This window comes from Saimiri boliviensis, chromosome 14 (genome assembly GCF_048565385.1).
Source record: "Saimiri boliviensis isolate mSaiBol1 chromosome 14, mSaiBol1.pri, whole genome shotgun sequence".
NCBI lineage: Eukaryota > Metazoa > Chordata > Mammalia > Primates > Cebidae > Saimiri > Saimiri boliviensis.
In genome coordinates, this window is record NC_133462.1 from 47,992,608 (window position 1) to 48,019,457 (window position 26,850).

Genomic DNA, 26,850 nt, shown 5'->3' on the forward strand with positions numbered 1-26,850 from the left:
GGCTGGAGTGCAATGGCGCGATCTCGGCTCACCGCAACCTCCGCCTCCTGGGTTCAGGCAATTCTCCTGCCTCAGCCTCCTGAGTAGCTGGGATTACAGGCACGTGCCACCATGTCCAGCTAATTTTTTGTATTTTTAGTAGAGACGGGGTTTCACCCTGTTGACCAGGATGGTCTGGATCTCTTGACCTCGTGATCCACCCGCCTCGGCCTCCCAAAGTGCTGGGATTACAGGCTTGAGCCACCGCGCCCGGCCCTAGAATATCAAATCTTTTTTTTTTTTTTTTTTTTTTTTTTTTTTTGAGACGGAGTTTCGCTCTTGTTACCCAGGCTGGAGTGCAATGGCGCAATCTCGGCTCACCGCAACCTCCGCCTCCTGGGCTCAGGCAATTCTCCTGTCTCAGCCTCCTAAATCGCTGGGATTACAGGCACGCGCCACCACGCCCAGCTAGTTTTTTGTATTTTTAGTGGAGACGGGGTTTCACCATGTTGACCAGGATGGTCTCGATCTCTCGACCTCGTGATCCACCCGCCTCGGCCTCCCAAAGTGCTGGGATTACAGGTTTGAGCCACCGCGCCCGGCCAGAATATCAAATCTTTAATAGTCCTCCGTTAATATTAATCTGAGTGGAAATTAAGCTGTTTTCCATTTCCTTCTTTTTAAGAAAATAGTATTATTTTTATATTCAACAAATAATTGTAGATAGCCTATGGGTCTTTTGGATTACAGAGAGGTGTTGAGTCGTGGAAACGAGCACAGGACTATTTTGCGTAACTCTGTGTCTCCAAAGAGATTTGATGGCAGGGAGAAAGGCACACAGAGGCATAAATCTCATGGTTTTCAAGGTAGAGAGAGGATAAGATCAAATTATCCCCTTCCCTATAAGTTGCAATAAAAACCTCTTACGAGATATAAAGAAACCAACATCACTTAGCAACTAGGCAAGGGAGAGAGAAATGGGTGGTAGGAGGGGGACAACAGTCTTCAACACAAGTGAACTGCTGGAATTATATCATCTGAAGATGGGGCTGGTGCAAAATAGCTTTCACTGGAGATTCATACCTCAGAGGTAACTTCTACATCAGTATCATCACTTAAGGACTTAGAGTCATCAAGATCATCATTTTTCCCCACTTCAATCACCTGTGAAGACAAAATGTCTTATTAGTAATGTTTACCTGTTTTAGATGAGGCTGATTACCTAGAATCAAAAAAGACAACAGCTTCAATTTAAAACAAACATTCTGCTTCTATCACTAGCACTTAAGGAGACAGCTTGAATGAAAGACCAAACATGATTCTGTACATCTAGTTGGCATTTCAGTAGTAGTACAAATGACAGAAAAGCACTCAGAAGGGTTACCAAATAAATTCTGCATTCAGAAGAGAGAAGATGCCCAGATTTATTACTTTAAATATTTGGGCATGGTGGCTATTTTACAGCCAGGTGCCTATAATTTCAGCATTTTGGGAAGTCAAGGCCAGAGGATCCCTTGAGCCCCAGGAGTTTGAGACTGGCCTAGGCAACAGAGCGAGACCCTGTCTCTACACAAAATATAAAAAGTTAGTCAGGTGTGGTAGTACACACCTGTAGTCCCAGCTACTTGGGGGCTGAGACAAGAGAATCGCCTGAGTCCAAGAGTTCCAGCTTTTAGTAAGCTATGATCTCACCATGGCACTCCAGCCTGAGAGACAGAATAAGAGCCTGTCTCTAAAACAATTTTAAAATAAATAGCTCACGCCAGTAATCCCAGCACTTTGGGAGGCCAAGGTGGGCGGATCACAAGGTCAAAAGACAGAGACCACCATCCTGGTCAACATAGTAAAACCCCATCTCTAGTAAAAACACAAAAATTAGCTGGGCGTGGTGGTGCACTCCTGTAAAGCCAGCTATTCAGGAAGCTGAGGCAAGAGAATTGCATAAACCCGGAAAGCAGAGGTTACAGTGAGCCAAGATCGCACCACTGCACACCAGCCTGGTGACAGAGCAAGACTCTGTCCCAAAAATAAATAATTAATTATTAATTTCAGAGTAGAAAAGCTCCAAATTTGAAAATTTTTATCTAGGCAGACAGGAAGAATTAAACAAAGTATTTTAAATTTTACTTTTCACATTCAAAAGTAAAACCAGTTATGTGATACTCTGGCTGTCCCATAGAAACAGAAACAAAAAGCCCATTTCAAAAGCGAGGAGTATTCTAAATTCCAAAATTATTAAATTTTAAACCCTAGTTTTATAGTCCAATAAATGGAATAAAACCAATTATGAAATAATTATGAACCTCTGTATAGCAACCTCACAAAAAGTCAAGTATTTTAAGTTCTCTCTCTCTCTAAAAAGTTTCCTAGGCCAGGTATGGTTGCACATGCCTGTGATCCCAACTACCTGGGAGGCTGAAGTGGAAGGATCATTTGAGCTATGGAGTTTAAGATTAAACTGGGCAAAACAGGGAGATCCTATCTCAGAAATAAATATTTCCAAATATTGCTTTTGTCTTCATTCAAGCCACCTGCGTTCCTTCTAATGCAAACTACATAACTAGTCTAAGAGAACCCAGGCATCATTTGACTATAACAAACATACTACGGTATCCTTCAGGAACTCCAAATTCCTATGAAAATTCCTTAAACAAATAAAAAGATGACCTAATTTAGGTCTGGTTTTCTTTGCTGTATTTATCTGACGGATGTTGACTGACACTCTTCTACATGCTGGGCACTGGATCTGCTCCCCAGTTTCTTTGGAGTCTTGAGAAAGCTGCCTGTATCATTCTTCATCCGTACATGAGTACATACCATATGTATGAGCACATACAATATGTACTCAAGAGTTCTAATTCCCCTCTTTTCTACTATTTTAACTCCAAAATAGCTATAAAAAAATACCTTCCATTTAGGTATAAAATGGTTATAGAAGCTATCGAGATTTCCAAGAAATAAGTCTCCTACAGGCTACTGTACATTCAGAACACGGGTGTCCAACCTTTTGGCTTGCCTGGGCCACACTGGAAGAATTGTCTTGGGCCACACATAAAATACACTAACACCAATGATAGCTGATGAGCTAAAAGGGAAAAAAAAATATCGCAAAAAACTCATGTTTTAAGAAAGTTTATGATTTGTGTTGATTCAAAGCCGTTCTGGGCTGCATGTGGTCCATAGGATGCAGGCAGGCTGGACTAGCTCAATTAGCAGCTTAGCTTGTTAGCAAAGAGAAAAAAAAACGGTAGCTTGTTGATATAAGCAGAGGGAAAAAAAAAAGAGGAGCTTACTGCTTTTGAGTAAGTAGAAGCCAAGCAGCACTAGTTAACGTAATATTAATTTTGAAATTGGATACTGAAAAATGTTAGTTAAAAAGGGGATTATGTAACCAATCTGTTATACAAAGAGATACAGAGATCTGAACAGATTACATACCATAAGTGCACAAACGGAATCAACGTGAAATTTTTCCACAACGTACCTTTTTGTCACTTATTTTCCCTACTTCTTCACTTGCTTGTTCAGCATCGGCAGCTTCAACTTTTATCCCAACACCTAACTGCTCTGATACTGATTCATTCAAAAACCACAAGTCATCTGTAGTATCTGAAACAATAGCAGTACCCACATCCTAATAGAAAAAAAAAAAAAAGAGTTCTGTATTCAGAGGCTTATCATAGATGCTGAAACAACAAAAATGAACCCAAAATTCAATGTCTTAACACATCGCCAGAGAACGTCTTGCCTTTATTCAATGGACATGTACTCATTCAACAGGCAGCTACTTGACACCTACTACGGATAAACTAATAGATGGATTTAATGGCACCAGGCAAGGACTTTTCCGTTTTAATACTAAATCAGGTATAACACCTGAGAAACCGTATTGAAGAGTGTAAAAGGTAAGGACTTGTAGTTGCTCAAGTAAATAGAATCCATTCCCTAAATTCCCTTCTACAGGTGACACTCTAAGAAGCTAGAAAACATTCCATTAGTTCTGACATATTCCTTCCCTTAAAATGGTCAAGGATGCTTATTAAAGAAATATGAGTAACTTAACATTTCTCAACACTTGTCCCAGAAAAACAAATAAATAAAAAGAAATATGAGAAATACTGGTCACCCAACCTTTCGCCCTGACACTTTCTGAACTCCTGAACACCTTTCAATATATAAAACTTTCTGCATTCATCTATGAATATTTCATGACATGCTTTTCTACAACATTCATGAGAGACAATTTATTTTGCCACTGTTATATACTCATTCATTTATTAAACAAATACTCACTGAATACCTATTGTGTGCCACATACTATTCTAGGCACTAGGTAATGGAATAGAGTGGTAAATAATACAAAAGCCCTGGGCTTACATTTCAGTGACAAACAGACAATACATACGTAATATACAGCAATATTTTTACAAAGTGAAAAGTGCTATAGAGAATAAACTAGGATAAAAGAGAAGGGTGTCTAGAGAGGAGGCTATTTTAATCAGGGATGGGTTTTGCAGGCCACCACTTATTACTACACAGCTCCAAAACAAAAAGTGAATGAATCCAACTGGAACTACATAACATAATAGCCTTGGTGGCCAGGGAGGACCTCTCTGAAGAAATTACATTTGAGGCGAGTCCTAAATCATGGTAAGGCAAAGAAAGACTATAGGGGAAGGGTGTTTCAGAAAGAGTAAAGAACAGATTTAAGGTGGCTGAGGAAGGAATTTTGGGCTACAGTGTCAGAAAGGAGCCTGGTATATCTAAAACACATGTAGTGAACAAGGAAGAATGACAAGAAGGAAGGAAGGAGACTGAATCAGTTATGACTATGGCAGAAAGTCTAGCTTTTATTCTACTTGTTTTCTTAAGCCACTGAAAACAATGTGGTTTATCCATTAAAAAATATCCTCTTTGACAAGTCTAAACTACTAAAAGAATAAGAAACAGGTGGACCATGTGGTATGAGGATGCTGTAATGCCTGGAATGAGGATGTGATAATGTTTTGAATTGGGGTATGACGGCAAAAGTAGTAAAAAGTTGTCACACTTTGAGTATGTTTTTGATAAAGAGCTAGCAGTCTGAATGTGGTCTCTGACAGAGAAAGAAATCAGTATCTCCTTGACATACGGCTGGAATAATTGAGTAGATGGTAAATTTATGAGGCTAGGGAGGGAATGTTTGGCTAAAAACAAGGAAATTCCTTTCTTCTTTCTCTCTTCTCTCTCTCCCCCTCCCTCCCTCGCTCCCTTCCTCTCTCTCTCTCTCCCCTCCCCACTCCCTTCATCTTTCTCTCCCTCCCTCCCTCACTCCCTTCCTCTCTCCCTCCTCTCCCTCCCTTACTCTCTTCCTCCCTCCCTCGCTCCCTTCCTCTCTCTTTCTCCCTCCCTCCCTCCCTCCCTTCTTCCCTCCCTTCCTCCCTTCTTCCCTCCCTCCCTCTCTGAATGACAGAGTCTTGCTCTGCTGCCCAGGCTGGAGTGCAGTGACACAAACATAGCTCCGTGCAGCCTCAGCCTCCCAGTCTCCAAGGACTCTGCTGTCTCAGCCTCCCAAGTAGCTGGGACTACAGGTGTGTGCCACCATGCCTGGCAATTTTTTTATTTTTATTTTGTAAAGATGGGGTCTATGTTGCCCAGGCTGGTCTTAAACTCCTGGGTTCAAGCAATCCTCCAGTCTCGGCCTTTCAGTGTTACAGGCTGAGACTTCTAGAGATTTCAATATTAGCCATTACGCCTAGCCAAAAGTTCTATTTTGAAATTGTTCAATGTCAAATCCTTTAAGTAGAGGTGTTAGAATTAGGCATCTGATGGCCGGGCATGGTGGCTCAAGCCTGTAATCCCAGCACTTTGGGAGACCGAGGCAGATGGATCACGAGGTCAAGAGATCGAGACCATCCTCGTCAACATAATGAAACCCCGTCTCTACTAAAAAGACCAAAAATTAGCTGGGCATGGTGGCACGTGCCTGTAATCCCAGCTACTCAGGAGGCTGAGGCAGGAGAATTGCCTGAACCCAGGAGGCGGAGGTTGTGGTGAGCCGAGATCACGCCATTGCACTCCAGCCTGGGTAACAAGAGCGAAACTCTGTCTCAAAAAAAAAAAAGAATTAGGCATCTGAAAACTAAGCTGGGCATTTAGGGCAGAGATAAGGACTAGAGATATAGATTTGGGTATCACATGCATAAAGATAGTATTTAATGCCACAGGAGTAAATAAGAATTCTTAGAGAATATAATGTGTGGTCAAGAGTAACCAAGAATGTTACCCTTTCAAAGGAAACAAAAAAAAAAAACCGCTCCCCTTCAAATGTGAAATTTACCTGATTTGTCTGTAAATCAGTTGAGCCACTACTTCTAGGTGTATAGTTGTTTCTCAAGTTTCCTAAAAACCACCAAGGCAGGCCAGCTACATCCCACTCCTCAAATCCAAGGTCCAGCCTAGATGTCTCATCTTGGGTTAAATTTTCTATTAAGTCTTCATCTACAGAAGTCAAATGAAAAGGATGATAACTATGCACACAACACATAATAACCAAGACTATCTTCAGAATATTTAAAACTTCTTTATAAAATAGGTAAAAAGAAATTCCTATTCTAAGAAAGAACGAACCAGAAATCAAGTATCTTAGTGGCACAGCTCAAAACTCCTCTCTTGTTTAGGTTTCATTAGCAAGTAATGACACTATTAAGTAGATCATCGCTGTATCAAGTCTAAATTCTAAAAGCACTGTCTTCTATGAGAAGATAGGGGGAAAAAAACGACTCTAAAAGCATCTGAACAATGACCTTGTTGTAAAAGAATTTCTAAATGAGCCAGGCACAGTGGCTCATGCCTGTAATTCTAGCACTTTGGGAAGTTGAGGTGGGCAGATCAGGAGGTCAGGAGTTCGAGACCAGCCTGACCAACATGGTGAAACCCCGTATCTACTAAAAATAAAAAAAAAAAATTAGCTGAGCGTGATGGCACGCACTGAGGCAGGAGAATTGCTTGAATCCAGGAGGCAGAGGTTGCAGTGAGCCAATATCGTGCCACTGCACTCCAGCCTGGGCGACAAAAACAAAACTCTGTCTCAAAAAAAAAAAAAAGTCTCAAAATAAATAAATAAATAAATTTCTTCACTGCACTCCAGGCTGGGCGACAAAAGCAAAACTCCATCTCAAAAAAAAAAAAAAAAAAAAAAATTCTAAATGTTCATTTACTGGCATTTTAAACACCCCTATCATTGCATAATCTATAGAATTACTTGCTTTAGTACACAGTGCCTGATAATAGTCTGATCCATGGCACTGCAAATGATGGTAACATAGTGGCATAACCCTTAAGATCAAAGCAAGGCAACACAAACCATATTGTGGATCACAAGGTTGTCTAAGCAATCTCACTGGTACCACATATTCTAAGTCATTTTTCAAAAATTTGTATGTTTTAGTAGATAACCACCACTACAAGACACTAAACTCTATGTTGTCCAAACACCTACATATGTCCTTGCTGGATCAATGGGCTCTTGGAGCTAAGTATCCAGATATACCACAAATATTAAGGCCCTACATCATTTCAAGTAAAACATCTCATGTCGTGTATCTGAATGACACTGAGGGCAGCTAATAACTTAAGTCTGTTATCATATGATATTCTTTTCCATATTCCAGTCTTTGTTGCGCTCTACTGCTCCTCTTACTTTCTCATTCTCTTCTACCTCTTCCCAATACATTAGGCCTGCCCACAACAACCATGGGCGTTAATGTGTGCTGAAGTACACATGGTGAACAAATTTCTGCAATACATGGGTGCTTGCCAGAACATAAGGTTACCCTATTTACTTACAAGTTATGTCAATAATGCTGACTAAAAGCCTTGTCTGTGGCCAGGGAAACTTCAATTATGTTTCCACTTACTCATTGTTGAAATTATCAGAAACCAAATTCTTGAGATGGTGCCATATTAAAATTATTCTTCCCTACTCGAGCTCTACAACTTATGAAGGAAATGAAAACAGGTCATTCCACAAATAAAAATTCTGTCCTTTCTACCTACAGGTCTTCCTGAAAATAGTAAGTTATTTATTCCCAATTTTTCATCACAAACTACATATCCTCTCCCTTGAATTGGTCCTTATACCTGCCCGTGTCCTCAACTTGTTTTTTGAGCTAGAGGCCCACTTTGTTGCCCAGGCTGGAATACAGTGGCATGATACTGACTCACTGCAACCTCCACTCACTGCAATCTCCACCTTCTGGGCTCAAGTGATCATTCCATCTTAGTCTCCTGAGCAGCTGGGAGCACAGGCATGTACCACCATGCCCAGCTAATTTTCACTAGGCTCATTTAGGTCTTGCTGTGTTACTCAAGCTGGTCTCAAATTCTTGAGCTCAAGCAATCCTCCTACCTTGTCTACCCAAAGTGCTGGGATTACAGGCATGAGCTATGATACCTGGCCTGGATTTTCTAACAGTGCCCAGCCCTGTTCTTACATATCTTAAAATTGCCTTTTGAGTACAAAATAAGCAAGGATTTGTATTAAAGGAGTAAAATTAGACATTTAATATCACGTAGACTGGAATAGTTACAAAGTAGCTAGGTACACCAAAATTCAGTTTATGCTCAAATGCAATTTAAAGAAAACAATCCAGCATAATAAAATTATTCAAATTTAATTTAAACTTTTAAAATAACTTCAACAGCCAAGTTTCTCAGACATAACTAGAGGTTTAACCTGCCATTGATCTGCATGCCTAGGCTAGAAGCCATCGTGCCATAAAATCACTCTGGGGAATTTACAATTTCATTCATCTTTGCCAAAAAAAACCTCCTAATTTTAGAAAGTGTTTTATAAAGTGGGGTTTTGGAGAAAATATGCATTAACTCATTAGCCTGATCACAACATAGCTAATGCAGTGGCAAAGATCTGGTGATTGCCATCCAAGGGCAAAAAAATGTTCTGGATTTGGAATATTTGCATATACGTAATGAGTTATCCTGGGAATGGGACCCAAGTTTAAACACGGAATTCATTTATGTTTCATGTATACCTTGTACACACAAGCCAAAAAGGTAGTTTTATACAGTATTTTAAATAATTATGTGTATGAAACAGTTTTTATCACTGCAACCTGTCACATGAGGTCAGGAGTTAAATTTTCTACTACAGTGTCATGTGAGTACTCAAAAGTTTACAGATTTTGGAGCATTTCAAATTTAGAATGCTCAACTTATACCAGGCTTCTTATATCTCTTCTTGGCTTTGTGATGAAGTGTATTACATCATCTTTGCAAATTTCAAAATGCATGAAAATTGGGCCAGGCACAATCCCAGCACTTTGGGAGGCCGAAGGTGGATCATTTGAGGCCAGAAGTTCAAGACCAGCCTTGTCAACATGGCAAAACCCCAGTCTCTACTAAAAATGCAAAAATTAGCCAGGTGTGGTGGTGTGCGCCTGTAATCCCAGCACTTTAGGAGGCTGAAGAGGGTAGATCATTTGAGGTCACGAGTTTGAGACTAGCCTGGCCAACATGGTGAAACCCCATCTCTACTAAAATACAAAAAATAGCTGGGTGTGGTGGCATACACCTACTACTAGTTATCCCAGCTACTTGGGATGCTGAGGCACAACAATCAGTTGAACCAGGGAAGTGGAGGTTCCAGTGAGCTGAGATCATCACACTGCTGCACTGCAGCCTGGGCAACCGAGAGAAACTGTCTCAAAAAAAAAAAAAAAAAAGAAAAAAAGAAAATCAGCCTTTGCCTAAAGTAGACAAATCAGAATAAAAATTCTAACTAAATCATATACAAACAAGAATAACAAGATTTAAAAGTCTAAGGCAGCTGATTCATGTATACAGAAAAGCCACCTGGTGGCAAATCAATAAATATGTGGCTATTTTCTAGCAACATGCTAGCCAATAGAAGGGTCTTGCATCATCCTAGTACTCATCGGTTGCTAAAAAAACACTACCTTCTTCAGAGCTAACAATGGCAGTAACTAGGTTGATGAAAAAAGTTTTCAAAGAAGAGTGAGGAATTATGGCATATGTCTCTCCTATTTCACATATGGAAAGATTTTTAAAAAGGGGGGCCGGGCGTGGTGGCTCATGTTTGTAATCCCAGCACTTTTGGAGGCCAAAGCAGGCAGATCATAAGGTCATGAGTTCAAGACCAGCCTGGCCAATATGGCAAAACCCCATCTCTACTAAAAATACAAAAAATATTTAGCTGAGTGTTACGGCACATGCCTGTGATCCCACCAACTACCTGGGAGGCTGAGGCAGGAGAATCACTTGAATCCAGGAGGCGGAGGTTGCACTGAGCCGCAATCACTCCACTGCACTCCAGCTTGGGCGACAGAGCAAGACTCCATATCAAAAAAAAAAAAAAAAAAAAAGGGGGCCGGGTGCGGTGGCTCAAGCCTGTAATCCCAGCACTTTGGGAGGCCGAGGCGGGTGGATCACAAGGTCGAGAGATCGAGACCAACCTGGTCAACATGGTGAAACCCCGTCTCTACTAAAAATACAAAAAATTAGCTGGGCATGGTGGCGCGTGCCTGTAATCCCAGCTACTCAGGAGGCTGAGGCGGGAGAATTGCCTGAACCCAGGAGGCGGAGGTTGCGGTGAGCCGAGATCGCGCCATTGCACTCCAGCCTGGGTAACAAGAGTGAAACTCCGTCTCCAAAAAAAAAAAAAAAAAGGCTGACACAGTGGCTTACGCCTATAATCCCAGCACTATGGGAGGCAGACCAGCCTGGCCAATATGGCAAAACCCTGTCTCTACTAAAAATACAAAAAAAAAAAAAAAATAGCCAAGTGTGGTGAAACAGGCCTGTAATTCCAGCTACTCGGGAGGCTGAGGCAGGAGAATTGCTTGAACCCAGGAGGCAGAGGTTCCAGTGAGCCGAGATCACACCACTGCACTCCAGCCTGGGTGACAGAGAGAAACTCCATCTCAAAAAAAAAGTAAAACTAGGCCAGGCATGGTGGCTCACGAGGTCAAGAGATCGAGTCCATCCTAGTCAACATGGTGAAACCCCGTCTCTACTAAAAATACAAAAAATCGGGCCAGGCTCAGTGGCTCAAGTCTGTAATCCCAGCACTTTTGGAGGCCGAGGCGGGTGGATCACGAGGTCAAGAGATCGAGACCATCCTGGTCAACATGGTGAAACCCCGTCTCTACTAAATATACAAAAAATTAGCTGGGCATGGTGGCGCGTGCCTGTAATCCCAGCTACTCAGGAGGCTGAGGCAGGAAAACTGCCTGAACCCAGGAGGCGGAGGTTGCGGTGAGCCAAGATCATGCCATTGCTCTCCAGCCTGGGTAACAAGAGTGAAACGCCGTCTCAAAAAAAAAAAAAAAAAAATACAAAAAATCAGCTGGGCATGGTGGTGCGCGCTTGTAATCCCAGCTACTCAGGAGGCTGAGGCAGGAGAATTGCCTGAACCCAGGAGGCAGAGGTTGCAGTGAGCCGAGATCACGCCATTGCACTCCAGCCTGGGTAACAAGAGCGAAACTCCGTCTCAAATAAATAAATAAATAAAAATAAAAATAAAAATAAATTTTTTAAAGGGTGAAAGGAAGAGGAAGAGAACAAAAGTCTATATACCCTTAATCCAAAACATACCTTCTCTAGAATTTACGCATTTATGCTGTGAGGTAGGCAGTGTGGGGATATCATCTTCTGCAGTTCTTCTCCTGGAAGTGGAACTTTCTGCTGCACTTTGCTGAAAGAAGGGAAGGATGTCGTCCATCAGTGCAGTAGAAATAACTGAGACCAGGGGATGTAGCAGTTCCATTCTGGCTCACCAGTTAGTGTGAAACACAATGGGTTACACACAATAAAGAAAACTCAAGTTCACAACAGTCATCAAATAAAGGCAACATCTCTCCTCAACCCACTGTAAGCAAAGCTAGGAGAATCCCAAACCTGGGGGGAAAAAACCTCTGCACAAAGGTCAAAATCTACTGTTAAAAACAGGCTATCTGTAAAAAGCCGCAAGCCTACTGCAAAATTAGGCATAATTCAGAAAACATGTGAAACCCTCACCACATACCAAGATGATTATAAAATTTCCCCAAATTTGGGGAAGCTTTAGGAAATGGCCTGACATGAACTTAACTGCAACAAGTCTATCAAAATCTAATAAAGTAATTTCCTCACACACACACACACACAAACACACACATACACACACACAAAGGTACACACAAACCCAAAGAAAAATGCAACTGGAAGAACTGAAGATCGGAAGTGCTACATCCCAAAGAAAGGTTCAGAGACTGGAACTCTGTTATGGGCAGAACAGAGAAGGTTCACTCTGTCCTTGGTCTGTGAACTCCCAAGAACCTTTCTTATTAAATTCTTACCACATTCAGGGAAAGGTCTTGGGAGTTCAAGATCCATAGGTACAGAGAAGGGGCCACTCTGTACAACAAAAGAAGTCACCATGTGGTGATTTTACCTTCAGTTGGTCTTGACTTGGAATATCCATACTGTGATCCTGTGCGAGAGCGAGAGTCTGAGCAGCATCTGGATAGCAAGTAAAACAAAAGGAAAACCTTCCCTGGTAATAACCATTCTTTCCACACAAAAAGGACCTCAGCAAACAACCCAGGAGCCAGGTGTAGTCCCTAGAAATGTACTTCACCATGTTGGCTGGACAAGGCTCTCATTTGCAAGGGAAAAATCGAAATTGGTAAAAATGACAAAGACCAGGACAGGCTATATCCAAAATATATTACCAAAATATAATTGGGAAAAAAAGTGAAAAATAGCTAAAAATGTTCTTTCATATCAAGCTTTGAAATTTTTACATGAAAAGTGATTCTAAGTAGTATATAATGGAAACTATTTTTGTCATCTCTTCCTGTATTACCAAATTTGCCTAACTCACAAATAGCAAAAAAGAGTGTGGCTTTTTAAATTTAATATTTTCATGTGTTAAAAGTCACAGAGAGTCATGAGATCTTAAAATCTGGATTTTTCTCCATTTGCGTCATAAAATAATAGCATCTGCATCTAAAGCGACATTCTAAGTGTCAATGATAATTTTATGGTTTAAATCCCATCGCCATCACCTGTATATAAATTAGGTGTTTTCATCTTATTTTTCCCAGTTACTATAAACATTTCCTAAGAAGTAGCAGCAAATAAAGTTTTTCTCAAGACCAATAAAAAGAAGCAAAGAAAAAACCCAGTAGAGAGAAATTCTTAGACACTGCACTAATCTAAGAGAGAAATACATTCCAAGGACTTAAAAAGAAATTTTTCAAGTAGAACAAAAGACAAAAACTTGGCTACAGGGAAAGATCAAGGTGCAAACAATAATCTGGACTATTCATTATTTGAGGCTATGTAAATGAGATACACCCAAATAAGTCTACTGTGCGTCAGGTTCTTCAACCACTACCAGGTTCCGAGATAAAATATTTATGGAAATTATCATCACCATCCAATAAAGGCTGCTAGAGGAAGGATACAGATCCTACAAATGATAGGTCAATATAGTTGTTCTGATAAAAGCAAACATTTTCAAAATTCTTATTATAAAAAACATTATTTCCAGAAACATTTTTGTAGCTACATGGAGGAAATGAAAAGTTCGAGAGACAGCATTTTCTGACCACAGTGGTCTTCAAAGCAAAGTTCAATTAACATATAATGCAGATGGAGCAATTCTTTAATAAAGCAATCCTATTACTGTCATTTATATTTCTAAAGCCTTACTACCTTACTTAGGTTAAAAGAGTTGCAAGCAAAAATAAATTATCTGAGGAAATCACAATGTAAAAAAGAAGTTTTAAAATCAGCCAGGTGTGGTGGCTCACGCCTGTAATCCCAGCATTTTGGGAAGCTGAGGTGGGTGAATTGCTTGAGCCCAGGAGTTCAAGACCAGCCTGAGCAACCCACCAGCCTGGTGAAACCCCGTCTCTACTGAAATCACAAAAATTAGCCAGGTTGGTGGTGCATGCCTATAATACCAGCTAAGCAGGAGGCTGAGGCAGGAGAATCACTGGAACCTAGTAAGCAGAGGTTGCAGTAAGCTGAGATCACAGCATTGCACTCTAGCCTGGTAGACAAACATGAAGTTCATATTTCATTAGTATACTTGGGAAAATCTGGAGAAATGATTTAGAAAGAACTACCTTCATTTTAAACAATGGCATCTTCTTCAACCATCAAAATGAAAAGTCCAATCCATTTGCAAAGGTATAAAATGGATTACAGTATAAGAAAAACACTTCTCTCATTTAAAAAACAACAGAGATGGCCAGCCACAAGCACCAATGCAATTGCAAGTCAGAACAGATTAACCTATCAGAACTACTTGGGGCAATTTCTTCGTTTTGATCATCATACTATAATTGTGGAAGATGTCACCACTTGGAGAATCTGGGTAAAGGATATAGGGAAACTGCGATACTTTGCAACTTTATTAAGTCTGAAATTTTTTCAAAATGACAAATTAAGTAATAAAAATGGGTCAGGCGTGGTTGCTCACACCTTTCATCCCAACACTTTGGGAGGCTGAAGGGGGACTGCTTAAGTCCTGGAGTTCAAGACCAGCCTAGGCAACATGGTGAAAACCTGTTTCTACAAAAAAATATACAAAAAAACTAGCCAGGTATGGTGGTGTACTCCTGTAGTCCCCAGCTACTGGGGAGGCTGAGGGGGGAGGACTGTTTGTGCCACAGAGGTGGAGGTTGCAGTGAGCCGAGATCTTGCCACTGCACTCCAGCCTGAGCAACAGAGAGATGCTGTCTCAAACCAAACCAAACCAACCCAACAACAAGATGTTCTTTATATGGCATGTTAAATTCTACAAAGAAAGTACAAAAGGGAGAATTACAGATATCCTAAGAACAGATCAATCCGAAACAAATTTTACTGAAGAAGTGGATCAGCAATTATAAAATCCTCCATGTATTTCAAATCTTTAGTGACTATCCCAGGAAAGTCATGCTATTCTACAAGTGACTGAATTTCAATAAAGCTGCCATATTATTTGCAGGGCCTTCACTCTCAAATTGACAGATATGTGAAGTGGGCAAATGACTCAATGAGACCAAAAGACTTCAAAATTCATTAAGTTCAAAATCATGTTTCAGTATGAGAGCAACGTCTCCTTCTCTGCCTTTAAAGAATAAATCTTTATTAGGAATTGATTCTAGGGCTGGGCCTGGTGGCTCATGCCGTAATCCCAAGACCTTGGGAGGCTGTAAGTGGAAGGATAACTGAGAACAGGAATTCAAGACAAGCCTGAGCGACATGGGAAGATGCCATTTCTACAAAAAACAAAATTAGCCAGGTGCACTGTAGTGCCATGCACCTGTAGTCCTACCTATTTGGGAGACTGAGACAGGAAGATCACTTAAGCCCAGGAGGTAGAGGCTGCAGTGAACTGTGATTGTACCACTGCATTTCAGCCTGAGCGACAGAGTAAGGCCCTGTCTATATTTAATAAAAAGAAGAAGAAAAGAAAAAGAAAAAAAGGGAATGGATTCTTCTCAAGCTATTTATTTCTGTAAATTATCAAAAGATAGCCCATCTTGGCCAAGTGCAGTGACTCACACCTGTAATCCCAGGACTCTAGAAGGCCCAAGTAGGTGGAATGCTTGAGTCCAGGAACTCAAGATCAGCCTGGGCAACACAGCAAAACCCCATCTCTACTAAAAATATGAAAAATTAGCCAGGCATGGTGGCATGTGTCTATAATTCCAGCTACCTCAGGAGGCTGAGGTGGAAGAATCACTCGAGCCCTAGAGGTCAAGGCTGCAGTGAGCTGAGATAGTACCACTGCATTCCAAGCTAGGCAACAAGAGACCCTGTTTCAAAAGAAAAAAAGATGGTCAACCTAAAAAGATTACTAACTTGGGCTTTCTTCAAAGGGCAATGTTATCTAAAATCTAACATGAAGCTCACAAAAGGGCTTTACGCAGTAGTGGAGCAGGAAAAAAATTCGTTATTTGGAAATGGCTACATTCAGTCTATCCAGTTTACCTATCTCTTAGAGACCACCACTTCAGAGACTTCAGACTCCAGTACAGCCAGTTTCCTATACACACCTAATAGATTAGACTCAAAGAGCAGTATTTAGAAGGTCTAGAATCAAGTAAAGGGTTAGACAAATTGGCATTCAGATAAGAGATGGCTAAAGCCATTAGGTGAAAGGTTCTTGAGAAACCTGTGTAACAGATCGATCAGACTGATACCACCTAAGCTCAAAGATTGTTAATATAATTGACTAAAAGAGGGACAAGCAAACCTTACATGACTCTGATGTGATGAAACACAAGTACGAAGCACCACCTATAAAGCTGTCTTGGCAAAAAATTTAAACCTGAATTTATTCAAGCACTACCAGTTTACCAAAAATAGAGGGAGTAAAGAAACACATTAAAAACAATCACAAGGATACAACCTGCCAACTCTAGAACGCGGGAAATTCTACAGGACAAATGACCTGGTTTTTCAACAAGTAAATGACATGAAAACAAAAGGAAGGTTAAGTTTTATAGACTGAAGACACTTACGAGGCATGTCAACCAAAGGCAATGTGTAGAGTTTGGATCTTAATTCAAGTAAGCCAAAAATACAAGGTATTTTTGAGATAACTGGGGGAAATGATACATAAACTGGCTATGAAATAGGATTATGGAATTATATATTAAATTTGTTATGTGTAACAATGGTACTGAATGTTTGAAAAAAAATCAGCTAGAGATTTTTAAGAGTGTGTTCTAGATGGAGCAATATGACAAAATGTTAACATTATGTCTAGAAAGTGGGAATCTCTCTATTCTATGTTTGATTTTTCAGTGAAAAGTTAATAACATAATAACATTGTGTGACAAGTAGTATATATTCCTCCCAGTCATGCCAAAGATAGCGTTCCATTTCCACCTTCATCTTTGTTGCTTTCCCATCATTTGCCCCCCTTGAACTCAAAGCTGTGATATAGACTGAAAAAAAAGATGTGACGTACCTGTAGTAGCAGTGGCTAAAGTGACCAGATTCTTTCTTAGCATATCATAGAGAGGGCTGTTAAAGAGATAAGATTAAAAAATTAACAACCCCAAATGCCATTATGAAGATATCAGTTGTTTGCTGTTAAATATTAAATGTATTTCTGATGTTCTCTCAACTTTCTCCATAAGGCATAGAGAGGCAGAATTTTTTTCCCAGATTCAAAAAAATTTATTTGATTACTAAGATGTTAATGCCCAGGCCCCTGTGTTACTTTGCCAATATTAAAAAAAAACTGATTAATTTACATTTTATTTCATTAGCTAACAGTAATCCAAGTCGGGAGATTTCCTTTGGAAACTATTCCTTCCTTCCAGGAGTTAAGTTTCACATTTTAATTGGAGAGTGGGGGTGGAGAGACGTCTTAATATAAGACAGAATGAGCTCAGATCAACAGTCATCAAAGCTAAAGAGAAAGAACACTAGCCTTTAAATTACTAATTAGCTTTTGACTGTATAAGCTAATGACTTACACCCCACGCAGCTGAAGAAAAGTAACAGGTCAGATTAGCCCTATCATGATTCTTGCTAGGCTCATCATCAACCCTTAACTGCCCGGCAATTCTACATTTCTCTAATCTGCTCACTCTTCCTCTCTCCAACAATTACTTCACAAAATTCTAACCTAGTCACATCAAGCTTAGTCCTACCCAGGTCTTTACACGTGGTGTTCAATCAACCTCAAACACTCTTTCAACTAATCCCCTCATCAACTCCTTAATTATCTTTCAGCTTTTGGCTCAAATCTCACTTCCTCAAAAGAACTTTTCCTTGACCTCTAACACTCTAAATACCACCCACTCTCGGCTTCATGTATCTCTTTTCTGTAGCACTTACCATGGTGTAGGTTTACCATGAATTCATATAATTTGATTATCAAATTATCCACTTCATAAAATCAGACTGTGGGCTGCTCATTACCATATTCTGAGTACCTCATAGGCTACCTGACATATGTAGGCCCTTACATATTTGTTGAGCAAAGTAATAAACCTATAGAAATTAAGTGGCTAGGTATAAGCACCCAAACAGATACACAAACCCTCACACTTTTTACCTTGGGTCTTTCACGGAGAAGCTCTGACATCCCAGTAATTCTCCCAAAAGATCTCCACCGCAATATACCATATGCTGTTCCTGCTGATCATAAAGCTGCTTCACCATTATGTACTGACCTAAATAGTGCATGACCTGCATGAAATAAAATACCATGTTGTGATCTGTCCAGCTACTGCCAAAAACACAAATTCATTAGAGGAGGTAAGGTAAGTTAGTTTGCTAAAGAGACAACATATTTACAAGACTGTCAATGTTTGTGCAAGGGGTACTACAACAGGAAAGTTGCTCCCAACTACTAGGTCCATTTACTCCTTGTCTTTCTGACAATTAACAGACCCAAACTTTTTAGCACAGAGATGAACTATCTAACAATGAGAAAAAGCAGTGAATTTACCTAGTAGCCTCTTAAAAATTTTCTCAGACATCCAAATAAAGAAGTCTATTCTATTATTAGAAGTAATAAACTTTAAATTTGCCTGGATATAAAACTATTTTCCTAGTCCAGGGCACATAAAAAAAAACTTTAGGCTTCTGATGTGTGTTCACGTAGTAATTCTTTCTGGCAAATGGCATACAATGTTTAGTTAAGTCATCAGCACTGTAAGTGAATGAAACATAAAATTCAAGTGTTTATCAAATATAAATTTAGTAGTCTGGATGAAGTGGTTCACATCTATAATCCCAGCACTTTGGGAGGCCAAGGCAGGCAAACTGCTTGAACTCAGGAATTTGATACCAATCTAGGCAATATGGCAAAACCCTGTCTCTACAAAAAATACAAAATTCAGCCAGGCACGGTGAGGCATGCCCGTAGTCCCAGCTACTAGGAAGGCTGAGGCAGGTGAATCACTTGAACCTGAAAAGCAGAGGTTGCAGTGAGCTGAGATACAACCATTGCACTCCAACCCAGGTGACAGAGTAACAAGACCCTGGCTCAAAAAAATAATAGGCCAGGCATGGTGTCTCATGACTGTAATCCCAGCACTTTGAGAGGCTGAGGTGGGCGGATCACCTGAAGTCAGAAGTTCAAGATCAGCCTGGCCAAGATGGTGAAACCCTGCCTTTACTAAAAATACAAAAATTAGCCAGGCATGGTGGCACGTGCCTGTAATCCCAGCTACTCGGGAGGCTGAGGCAGAATCATTTGAACCTGGGAGGCAGAGATTGCAGTGAGCCGAGATAGCACCACTGCCTGGGTGACAGAGCAACACTTTGTCTCAAAAATAATCAAATCAATCAATAAACAGCAAAAATCAGGAAATTCCTTTTATGCAATAGCTAGAATCAGTGTTCATAACAGAAAGCTTATCAGGTAAACTCAGGCCAACTCTGCCATGCTAAATGAAGGAGACTGCATCATTCATCATAATCACTATGATATAAAAATCCAGAATTTACCCCTTGCCTGCATGTGATGCCAGAATTGCCATGGCCAGCTATCTGTAAGGGCAGGGCTGCCCAGGAGATGCAGGACAAGTGCTAGGAGCACCTCCGGGCAGCTGCTACCCTGGACCCCCCAAATAGTGGAGGGCAGTATGGCAGCAGGCTATCCCCTGGTGGTGGTTATGGGAGTCCTGCCCCTGGAGGGCCTTATGACCATCAGTTGAAGGGCCCTGTGGACAACCCAATCCTGGGATATTTCCATCTGGAACTCCAGGAGGACCATATGGCAGTGTAGCTCCAGGGGGCCCTTATGGTCAGCCACCTCCAAATTCCTATGGTGCCCAGCAGCTTGGGTCTTATGGACAGGGTGGCGCACCTCCCAATGTGAATCCTAAGGCCTGCTCCCGGTTCCAGTTAGTGGAGTACGATCACCGTGGCTCTCTCTCCATGAAGGAGGTGAAACAGGCCCTGGTCAACTTCAATTGGTCCTCATTCAATGATGAGACCTGCCTTATGATGATAAACATTTTTGACAAGACTAAGTCTGGCTGCATCAATGTCTACGGCTTCTCGGCCCTGTGGAAATTCATCCAGCAGTGGAAGACGCTCTTCCAGCAGTATAACAGGGACCACTCAGGCTCCATTAGCTACAGAGCTGCAGCAAGCTCTGTCCCAAATAGGCTACAACCCCAGTTCACCCAGCTTCTGGTCTCTTGCTACTGCTCACACTGCCAATCCTCCCATGCAGCTTGACCGCTTTATCCAGCTGTGCACTCAGCGCCAGGTGCTGATGGAGACCTTTCGGGAGAAGGACACAGCTACACAAGACAACACTTAGCTCAGCTTCGAGGACTTTGTCACCGTGACAGCTTCTTGGATGCTATACCCAACCCATCTGTGGAGAATGCACCAGGGACCTTTCTTGGCTTCTTAAGAGTGAGAAGCATGTGTACCTCTCTTCTTTCCCTGTCCCTCTAGAAGAACATTCTCCCTTGCTTGATGCAACACCATTCTAAAAGAGGATTGAGAGTCTTGCATCACAGCCACCAAATAGTAAGGACCAGGGCTGAGGCCACACAGGTAGGGTCCTGATGGAGGAAAGGATGGAAGTTGAATGTCCTGATGGCCATGAGCAACTGAGTGGCACAGCCTGGCACCAGGAGCAGGAGACACTGGTCCTTGTAATGGAGTTAGTGTCCAGTCAGTTGAGCTCCACCCTGATGCCAGTGGCGAGTGTTCATTGGCCTGTTACTGTTAGCACCTGTGTTCCTTCACCAGGCCATCCTGTCACATGAGCCCATTTTCTCCCAAGTGCAATCTGACCAAGCATGAACGGCCATGGGACCAGTGGCTTGGATTCCACCACACCCATAAATCCTTGTGTGTTAACTTCTAGCTGCCTGGGGCTGTCCCTGCTCAGGGAGCTCAGCCAAATCTGCTTTCCAGGCATCTTTGGCCAGCCTACTGCCCTCCACAGCTGAGACCCCTCACTTGCCTGCCAGGCTCTGCTTGGCTTCAGATTCCAGGGGACAGTGGTCACCTCTCCCTGCCAATACAATACGCTTTTTAGTTTGCTTTTTTTTTCATTTGGGGCCAAAAGTCCAGTGAAATTGTAAGCTTCAATAAAAGGATCAAACTCAAAAAAATGCCAGGTGCAGTGGCTCAAGCCTGTAATCCCAGCACTTTGGGAGGCCGAGGCGGGTGGATCACGAGGTCGAGACATCGAGACTATCCCGGTCAACATGGTGAAACCCCGTCTCTACTAAAAATACAAAAAATTAGCTGGGCATGGTGGCTCGTGCCTGTAATCCCAGCTACTCAGGAGGCTGAGGCAGGAGAATAGCCTGAACCCAGGAGGCGGAGGTTGCGGTGCGCCGAGATCGCGCCATTGCACTCCAGCCTGGGTAACAAGAGCGAAACTCCATCTCTTTTTTTTTTTGAGACGGAGTTTTGCCCCTGTTACCCAGGCTGGAGTGCAATGGCGCGATCTCGGCTCACCGCAACCTCCGCCTCCTGGGTTCAGGCAATTCTCCTGCCTCAGCCTCCTGAGTAGCTGGGATTACAGGCACGTGCCACCATGCCCAGCTAATTTTTTGCACTTTTAGTAGAGATGGGGTTTCACCATGTTGACCGGGATGGTCTCGATCTCTCGACCTCGTGATCCACCCACCTCGGCCTCCCAAAGTGCTGGGATTACAGGCTTGAGCCACCGCGTCTGGCTCGAAACTCCATCTCAAAAAAAAAAACCTCAAAAAAACAAACCAAAATCCAGACTTTAATAAACAGTTTAGAAAAAAAGGTGATACGTGTCAAAATTTTTTGAGCTATAGTCCAAAACACTGCACTTAATTTAAAATCATAAAATATAGGCCGGGCGCGGTGGCTCAAGCCTGTAATCCCAGCACTTTGGGAGGCCGAGGCGGGTGGATCACGAGGTCGAGAGATCGAGACCATCCTGGTCAACATGGTGAAACCCCTTCTCTACTAAAAATACAAAAAACTAGCTGGGCGTGGTGGCGCGTGCCTGTAATCCCAGCTACTTAGGAGGTTGAGGCAGGAGAATTGCCTGAGCCCAGGAGGCGGAGGTTGCGGTGAGCCGAGATCGCGCCATTGCACTCCAGCCTGGGCAACAAGAGTGAAACTCCGTCTCAAAAAAAAAAAAAAAAAAAAAAAATCATAAAATATAGGTATTCTAAAAAACCAGAAATGCCTCCAGATTTGTTTCCTTGAGAGGTGCAATGAATGGTTTTGGAGTGTGACAGTGTTGATAGGTGTGAAGGTTTCAAGTTTAAAAAAAAAAAAAGCCTGATAATTTTGTTTCTTCTCTTTAGGGTTAGCTATCTACCCTACCAAATGAAAGCAGTTCCAACAGACTAATATTTTAATACTGACGCTTTTCCACTTAAAGAATACAATTCCTTTTTGTTCTTTTAAAAAAATCAGAAGCTAAATAAGAGATTTAAATGTGTAAGTGTTTACAATAATTCACAGTGCTCAGAAGATTATTTGACACATTTATAATGAAAATTGGCCAGGTGCGCTGGCTCACGCCTATAATCCCAGCACTTTGGGAGGCCGAGGTGAGCGGATCACGAGGTCAAGAGATTTGAGGCCATCCTGGCCAACATGGTGAAACCCCATCTCTATCAGTAAAAAATACAAAAATTAGCTGGCACCTGCCTGTAGTCCCAGCTACTGGGGAGGCTGAGGCAGAACTGCTTGAACCCCGAAGGCGGAGGATGCAGTGAACCAAGATGGTGCCACTGCAGTTCAGCCTGGTACCAGAGGGAAACTGTCTCAAAAAAAAAAAAAAAGAACAAAAAATAATGAAAACTGCTGCATTTAATTCCTGCCTCGAAATACAGCCTATACATCCAAGTGTCCTTTTTTTGAGACAGAGTCTCATCTGTCAACCAAGCTGGAGTGCCCATCACTGCAACCTTTGCCTTCCAGGTTCAAGCGATCCTCCCACCTCAGCCTCCCAAGTAGATGCTGGGACTACAGGGGTATACCACCACGCCTACCCAATTTTCCTATTATTTTAGAGATGGGGTTTCACCATTTTGCCCAGCCTGGTCTCAAATTCCTGGGCTCAAGTGATCCACCCGCCTCACAGTTTCCAAGTGCTGGGATTACAGGTATGAGCCACCATGCCCAGTGGCCCGCCCCTGGCTTCTCCCACTCCCCCAACCCCAACTAGGTTTCTGGTTTTGGTTTTTGTTTTCAAGAGAGAGGGTCTCACACTCTTGCCCAGCCTGTGGTGCAGTGGTTGCCATCATAATTCATTTTAACTTCAAACTCCTGGGCTCAAGCGATCCTGCCACCTCAGCCTTCTGAGTAGCTGGGACTACAGGCATGCTCCACTCAACCTGGCTTATGAATATTTGTATTTTTTGTAGAGATGAGGTTTCATCACGTTGCCCAGTCTGGTCTCAAAATCCTGGGCTCAAGCAATCCATCCACCTCAGCCTCCCAAAATACTGGGATTACAAGTGTGAGCCACAGTGCCAGGCCCAAAAAGTGTCTTTTTCATCCTTACTTGCTCTGCATTTTAATTCAATGAATTCATGGTTCATCTTATCTTACAACACGCTTCAAAAGAAAGGAAATAATGATGTTCAACTTAACAGTCTTCAAAACAGAGTAAAAGTTGCCCCTCTGATACCTCAGGAGTAGAACTGAGGCCTGATTTCAAAATTACTCATTCACTGGCTTGTATTTCTAAACTGTTCCTTTTTTTTGAGACAGAGTCTCGCTCTATCACCAGGCTGGAGTGCAATGGCACCATCTCTGCTCACTGCAACTTCCGCCTCCAGGGTTCAAGCAATTCTCCTGCCTCAGCCTGGTGAGTAACTGGGATTACAGGCATGTGCCACCACACCTAGCTCACTTTTTTGTATTTTTAGTAGAGATGGAGTTTCACCATGTTAGCCAAGATGGTCTCGATTTCCTGATCTCATGATCTGCCCACCTCGGCCTCTTAAAAGTGCTGGGATTACAGGCGTGAGCCTCCATGCCTGGCCAACTATTCTTAAAACTGAGAATTTTATGGCTTACCTCTTTAACAGTGAACATTTCGCCTTGCGCACCTGCTGCATGCAAAATCTTCAAAAGTGGCAGTTTTGGTCGTACCTGATGTAAACATAAATAAATGTGCTATTTACATTTCAAATAGGTTTCTGAAACTATGGAACAAAAGAACCTCTTTAAACAGCTTCCCTCACTTTTTTTTTTGTTTTTTTGTTGTTTTTTTTTTGAGACAAAGTCTTGCCCTGCTGCCCAGGCTGCAGTGCAGTGGTGTGATCACAGGTCACTGCAGCCTCAATCTCCCCAGCTCAACTTCAGCCTTCAGAGTAGCTGGGACTACAGATGCACACCACCATACTGGGTAATTTTTCTATTTTTTTGTAGATACGGAGTTTCACCATGTTTCCCTGGCTGGTCTCAAACCCGTGGGCTCAAGAGACCTGCCTACCTCAGCCTCCCAAAGTGCTGGGAACACAGGTATAAGCCACCTCACCCAGCAACACTCCCACATCCTCCCCATTTTTTAAAAAGAGATAAGGTCTTACTCTCTTGCCCAGTCTTGGGTGCAGTGGTTGTGAATGTAATTCACTGCAGCTTCGAACTCCTGGGTTCAAATGATCATCCTGCCTCAGCCTCCCAAGTAGCTATAACTAAAGGCATACCCCACTGCACCCAGCTAATTTACTTTTTAAGAAATTTTCTGGCCGGGCGCGGTGGCTCAAGCCTGTAATCCCAGCACTTTGGGAGGCCAAGGCAGGTGGATCACGAGGTCGAGAGATCGAGACCATCCTGGTCAACATGGTGAAACCCCGTCTCTACTAAAAATACAAAACATTAGCTGGGCATGGTGGCATGTGCCTGTAATCCCAGCTACTCAGGAGGCTGAGGCAGGAGAATTGCCTGAACCCAGGAGGCGGAGGTTGCGGTGAGCCGAGATCGCGCCATTGCACTCCAGCCTGGGTAACAAGAGTGAAACTCCGTCTCAAAAAAAAAAAAAGAAATTTTCTATAGAGACAGGAGCCTCACTATGTTGCCGAGGCTCATCTCAAACACCTGGCTTGAAGTGAGCTTCCTGCCTCAACTTCTCAAAGTGCTGGGATTACAGTCATGAGGCAGTTAAACCTCAAAAAAAAAAAAAAAAAAAAAAAAAAAAAAAAAACCCAAAATGATTTACCTGATTGGTTTGTCCAGGAGAGATCCTACAAGCACTGTCAGATGTTGAACACTGGGCAGAGGTGGAAAATGATGTCATTTTGGCAGTGAAGAAACTGCAGTCTGTTGGCAAAACTAAATAGAAAAAAAAAAAAAACTTTATAAGATCTATTCTAACATAGAAAATTCCCTATTTAGCATTCACAGAAAGGCAACCAGCAGAAGTAAAAAACAAATATGACACATCAAATGGAGCATCCTACACAAATGCTGTACACCCTTGCTGAGGTTCTGCATATCTTCAGACGACTTTCTAGTTCAGATCCTGCCAAACTGAAGAATTTAATTAAGTATAAGAATGGTCCATGCTTCTGTCAGGTGAAGCCTGAAACAGCAACAGTTTTAGGCATGCTTCAACCTCCTCAATGATGTTAATGAATGAGTAAACTGTTTTAGCTGAAAGTCAAATCCTTATCTTCCCAATGGTTATCAGGCAGAGCCCTCTCTAGATGCAAGACTGGGGATTTACCAAGGTGAGTCATAGGTTGTAAGATTCCAACAAGACTTGTAGGAAAACCTCTAAAACATGTTGGAACATGTCTTGACAGAGGACCACAGTAAACTAAAAGTCAACACTTTGAGTTCCAGTTAAAACAGCTTTTAAATGTATCAACCCCAAAAAGAACATGGCAATTACAAATCTACAAAACGGGTTAAACCAAGATGGACATAGAGCATCAAGAAAAAGATGTAGCATGAACTGAAATACAGAATAAAGGTTAATGAAAATCTTTCACCTATTATCCAAAAAAAGAAAAAAAAAAAGCTGCAGAGAAGAAAAACAGATTTTTTCATTTTTTCATTTTTTTTTGGAATTTGACAGTTTGTCAATGAGGCCTCACTCTGTCACCCAGGTTGGAGTGCAGTGGCTCGATCTCGGCTCACTGCAACCTCCGCTTCCTAGGTTCAAGCGATTCTCCTGCCTCAGTCTCCTGAGTAGCTGGCGCATGCCGCCACACCCTGCTAAGTTTTGTGTTTTTAGTAGAGACGGGATTTTAGGCAGGCTGGTCTCAAATTCCTGACCTTGTGATCCGCCCACCTCGGACTCCCAAAGTGCTGGGATTACAGGCATGAGCCACTGCACCTGGCCGAAAAATAGATTTTCAAATAAACTTGCTTGAGTTAACCTTCATTCACACTGTTTTTCTAACAAAAAGGCAACAATTATTAAAACTGATGACTAACAAGCCACATCAGGGAAAGGGTAAAAGAATCCTAGAAAGACAATCAATAGGCCAGGCACAGTGGATCACACCTGTAATCCTAACACTTTGGGAGGCTAAGACAGGCAGATCACCTGAGGTCAGGAATCTGAGACTAGTCCGGGCAACATGGTGAAACCCTGTCTCTACTAAAAATACAAAAACTAGCTGGGTATGGCATGTGTCTATAATCCCAGCTACTCAGGAGGCTGAGGCATGAGAATTGCTTGAACCGGCAAGGTGGAGATCTCAGTGGGCCAAGACCTTGCCACTGCACTCCAGCCTGGGCGACAGAGCAATACCCTGTCTCAAAAAAAAATTTTAATTTTAAGACAATCAGCCAGGCTCAGTGGCTCATGCCTGTAATCCCAGCACTTTGGGAGGCTGAGGAGGGTGGATCACCTGGGGTCAGGAATTCAAAATCAGCCTGGCCAACATGGTGAAACCCTGTCTCTACTAAAACTATGAAATT

At 42.1% G+C, this 26,850-nt stretch overlaps 1 protein-coding gene and 1 pseudogene across 9 annotated transcripts in view; one reads left to right on the plus strand and one right to left on the minus strand.

The window, feature by feature from the left end:
- MDM4 (MDM4 regulator of p53) overlaps positions 1-26,850 on the minus strand; it is a 52,904-nt gene that overhangs the window by 11,762 nt on the left and 14,292 nt on the right. For 6 of the 9 annotated variants that reach the window (XM_074384970.1, XM_074384967.1, XM_074384969.1 and 3 more), the window contains exons 2-11: positions 25,139-25,251; positions 23,995-24,069; positions 20,933-20,983; positions 18,053-18,186; positions 16,955-17,010; positions 12,431-12,498; positions 11,593-11,692; positions 6,299-6,459; positions 3,464-3,613; positions 1,063-1,143 (exon numbers count right to left, since the gene is read on the minus strand). In XM_074384970.1, the coding sequence (XP_074241071.1) occupies positions 1,063-1,143; positions 3,464-3,613; positions 6,299-6,459; positions 11,593-11,692; positions 12,431-12,498; positions 16,955-17,010; positions 18,053-18,186; positions 20,933-20,983; positions 23,995-24,069; positions 25,139-25,216 (954 nt within the window). In that variant the 5' untranslated portion in view covers positions 25,217-25,251. Of the gene's footprint in view, positions 1-1,062; positions 1,144-3,463; positions 3,614-6,298; positions 6,460-11,592; positions 11,693-12,430; positions 12,499-16,954; positions 17,011-18,052; positions 18,187-20,932; positions 20,984-23,994; positions 24,070-25,138; positions 25,252-26,850 lie in introns of those variants that run through there. The other 3 variants (XM_010348924.3, XM_074384968.1, XR_012513509.1) reach the window with 3 other exon arrangements.
- On the plus strand, positions 19,483-20,371 carry LOC104652930 (peflin pseudogene; annotated as a pseudogene).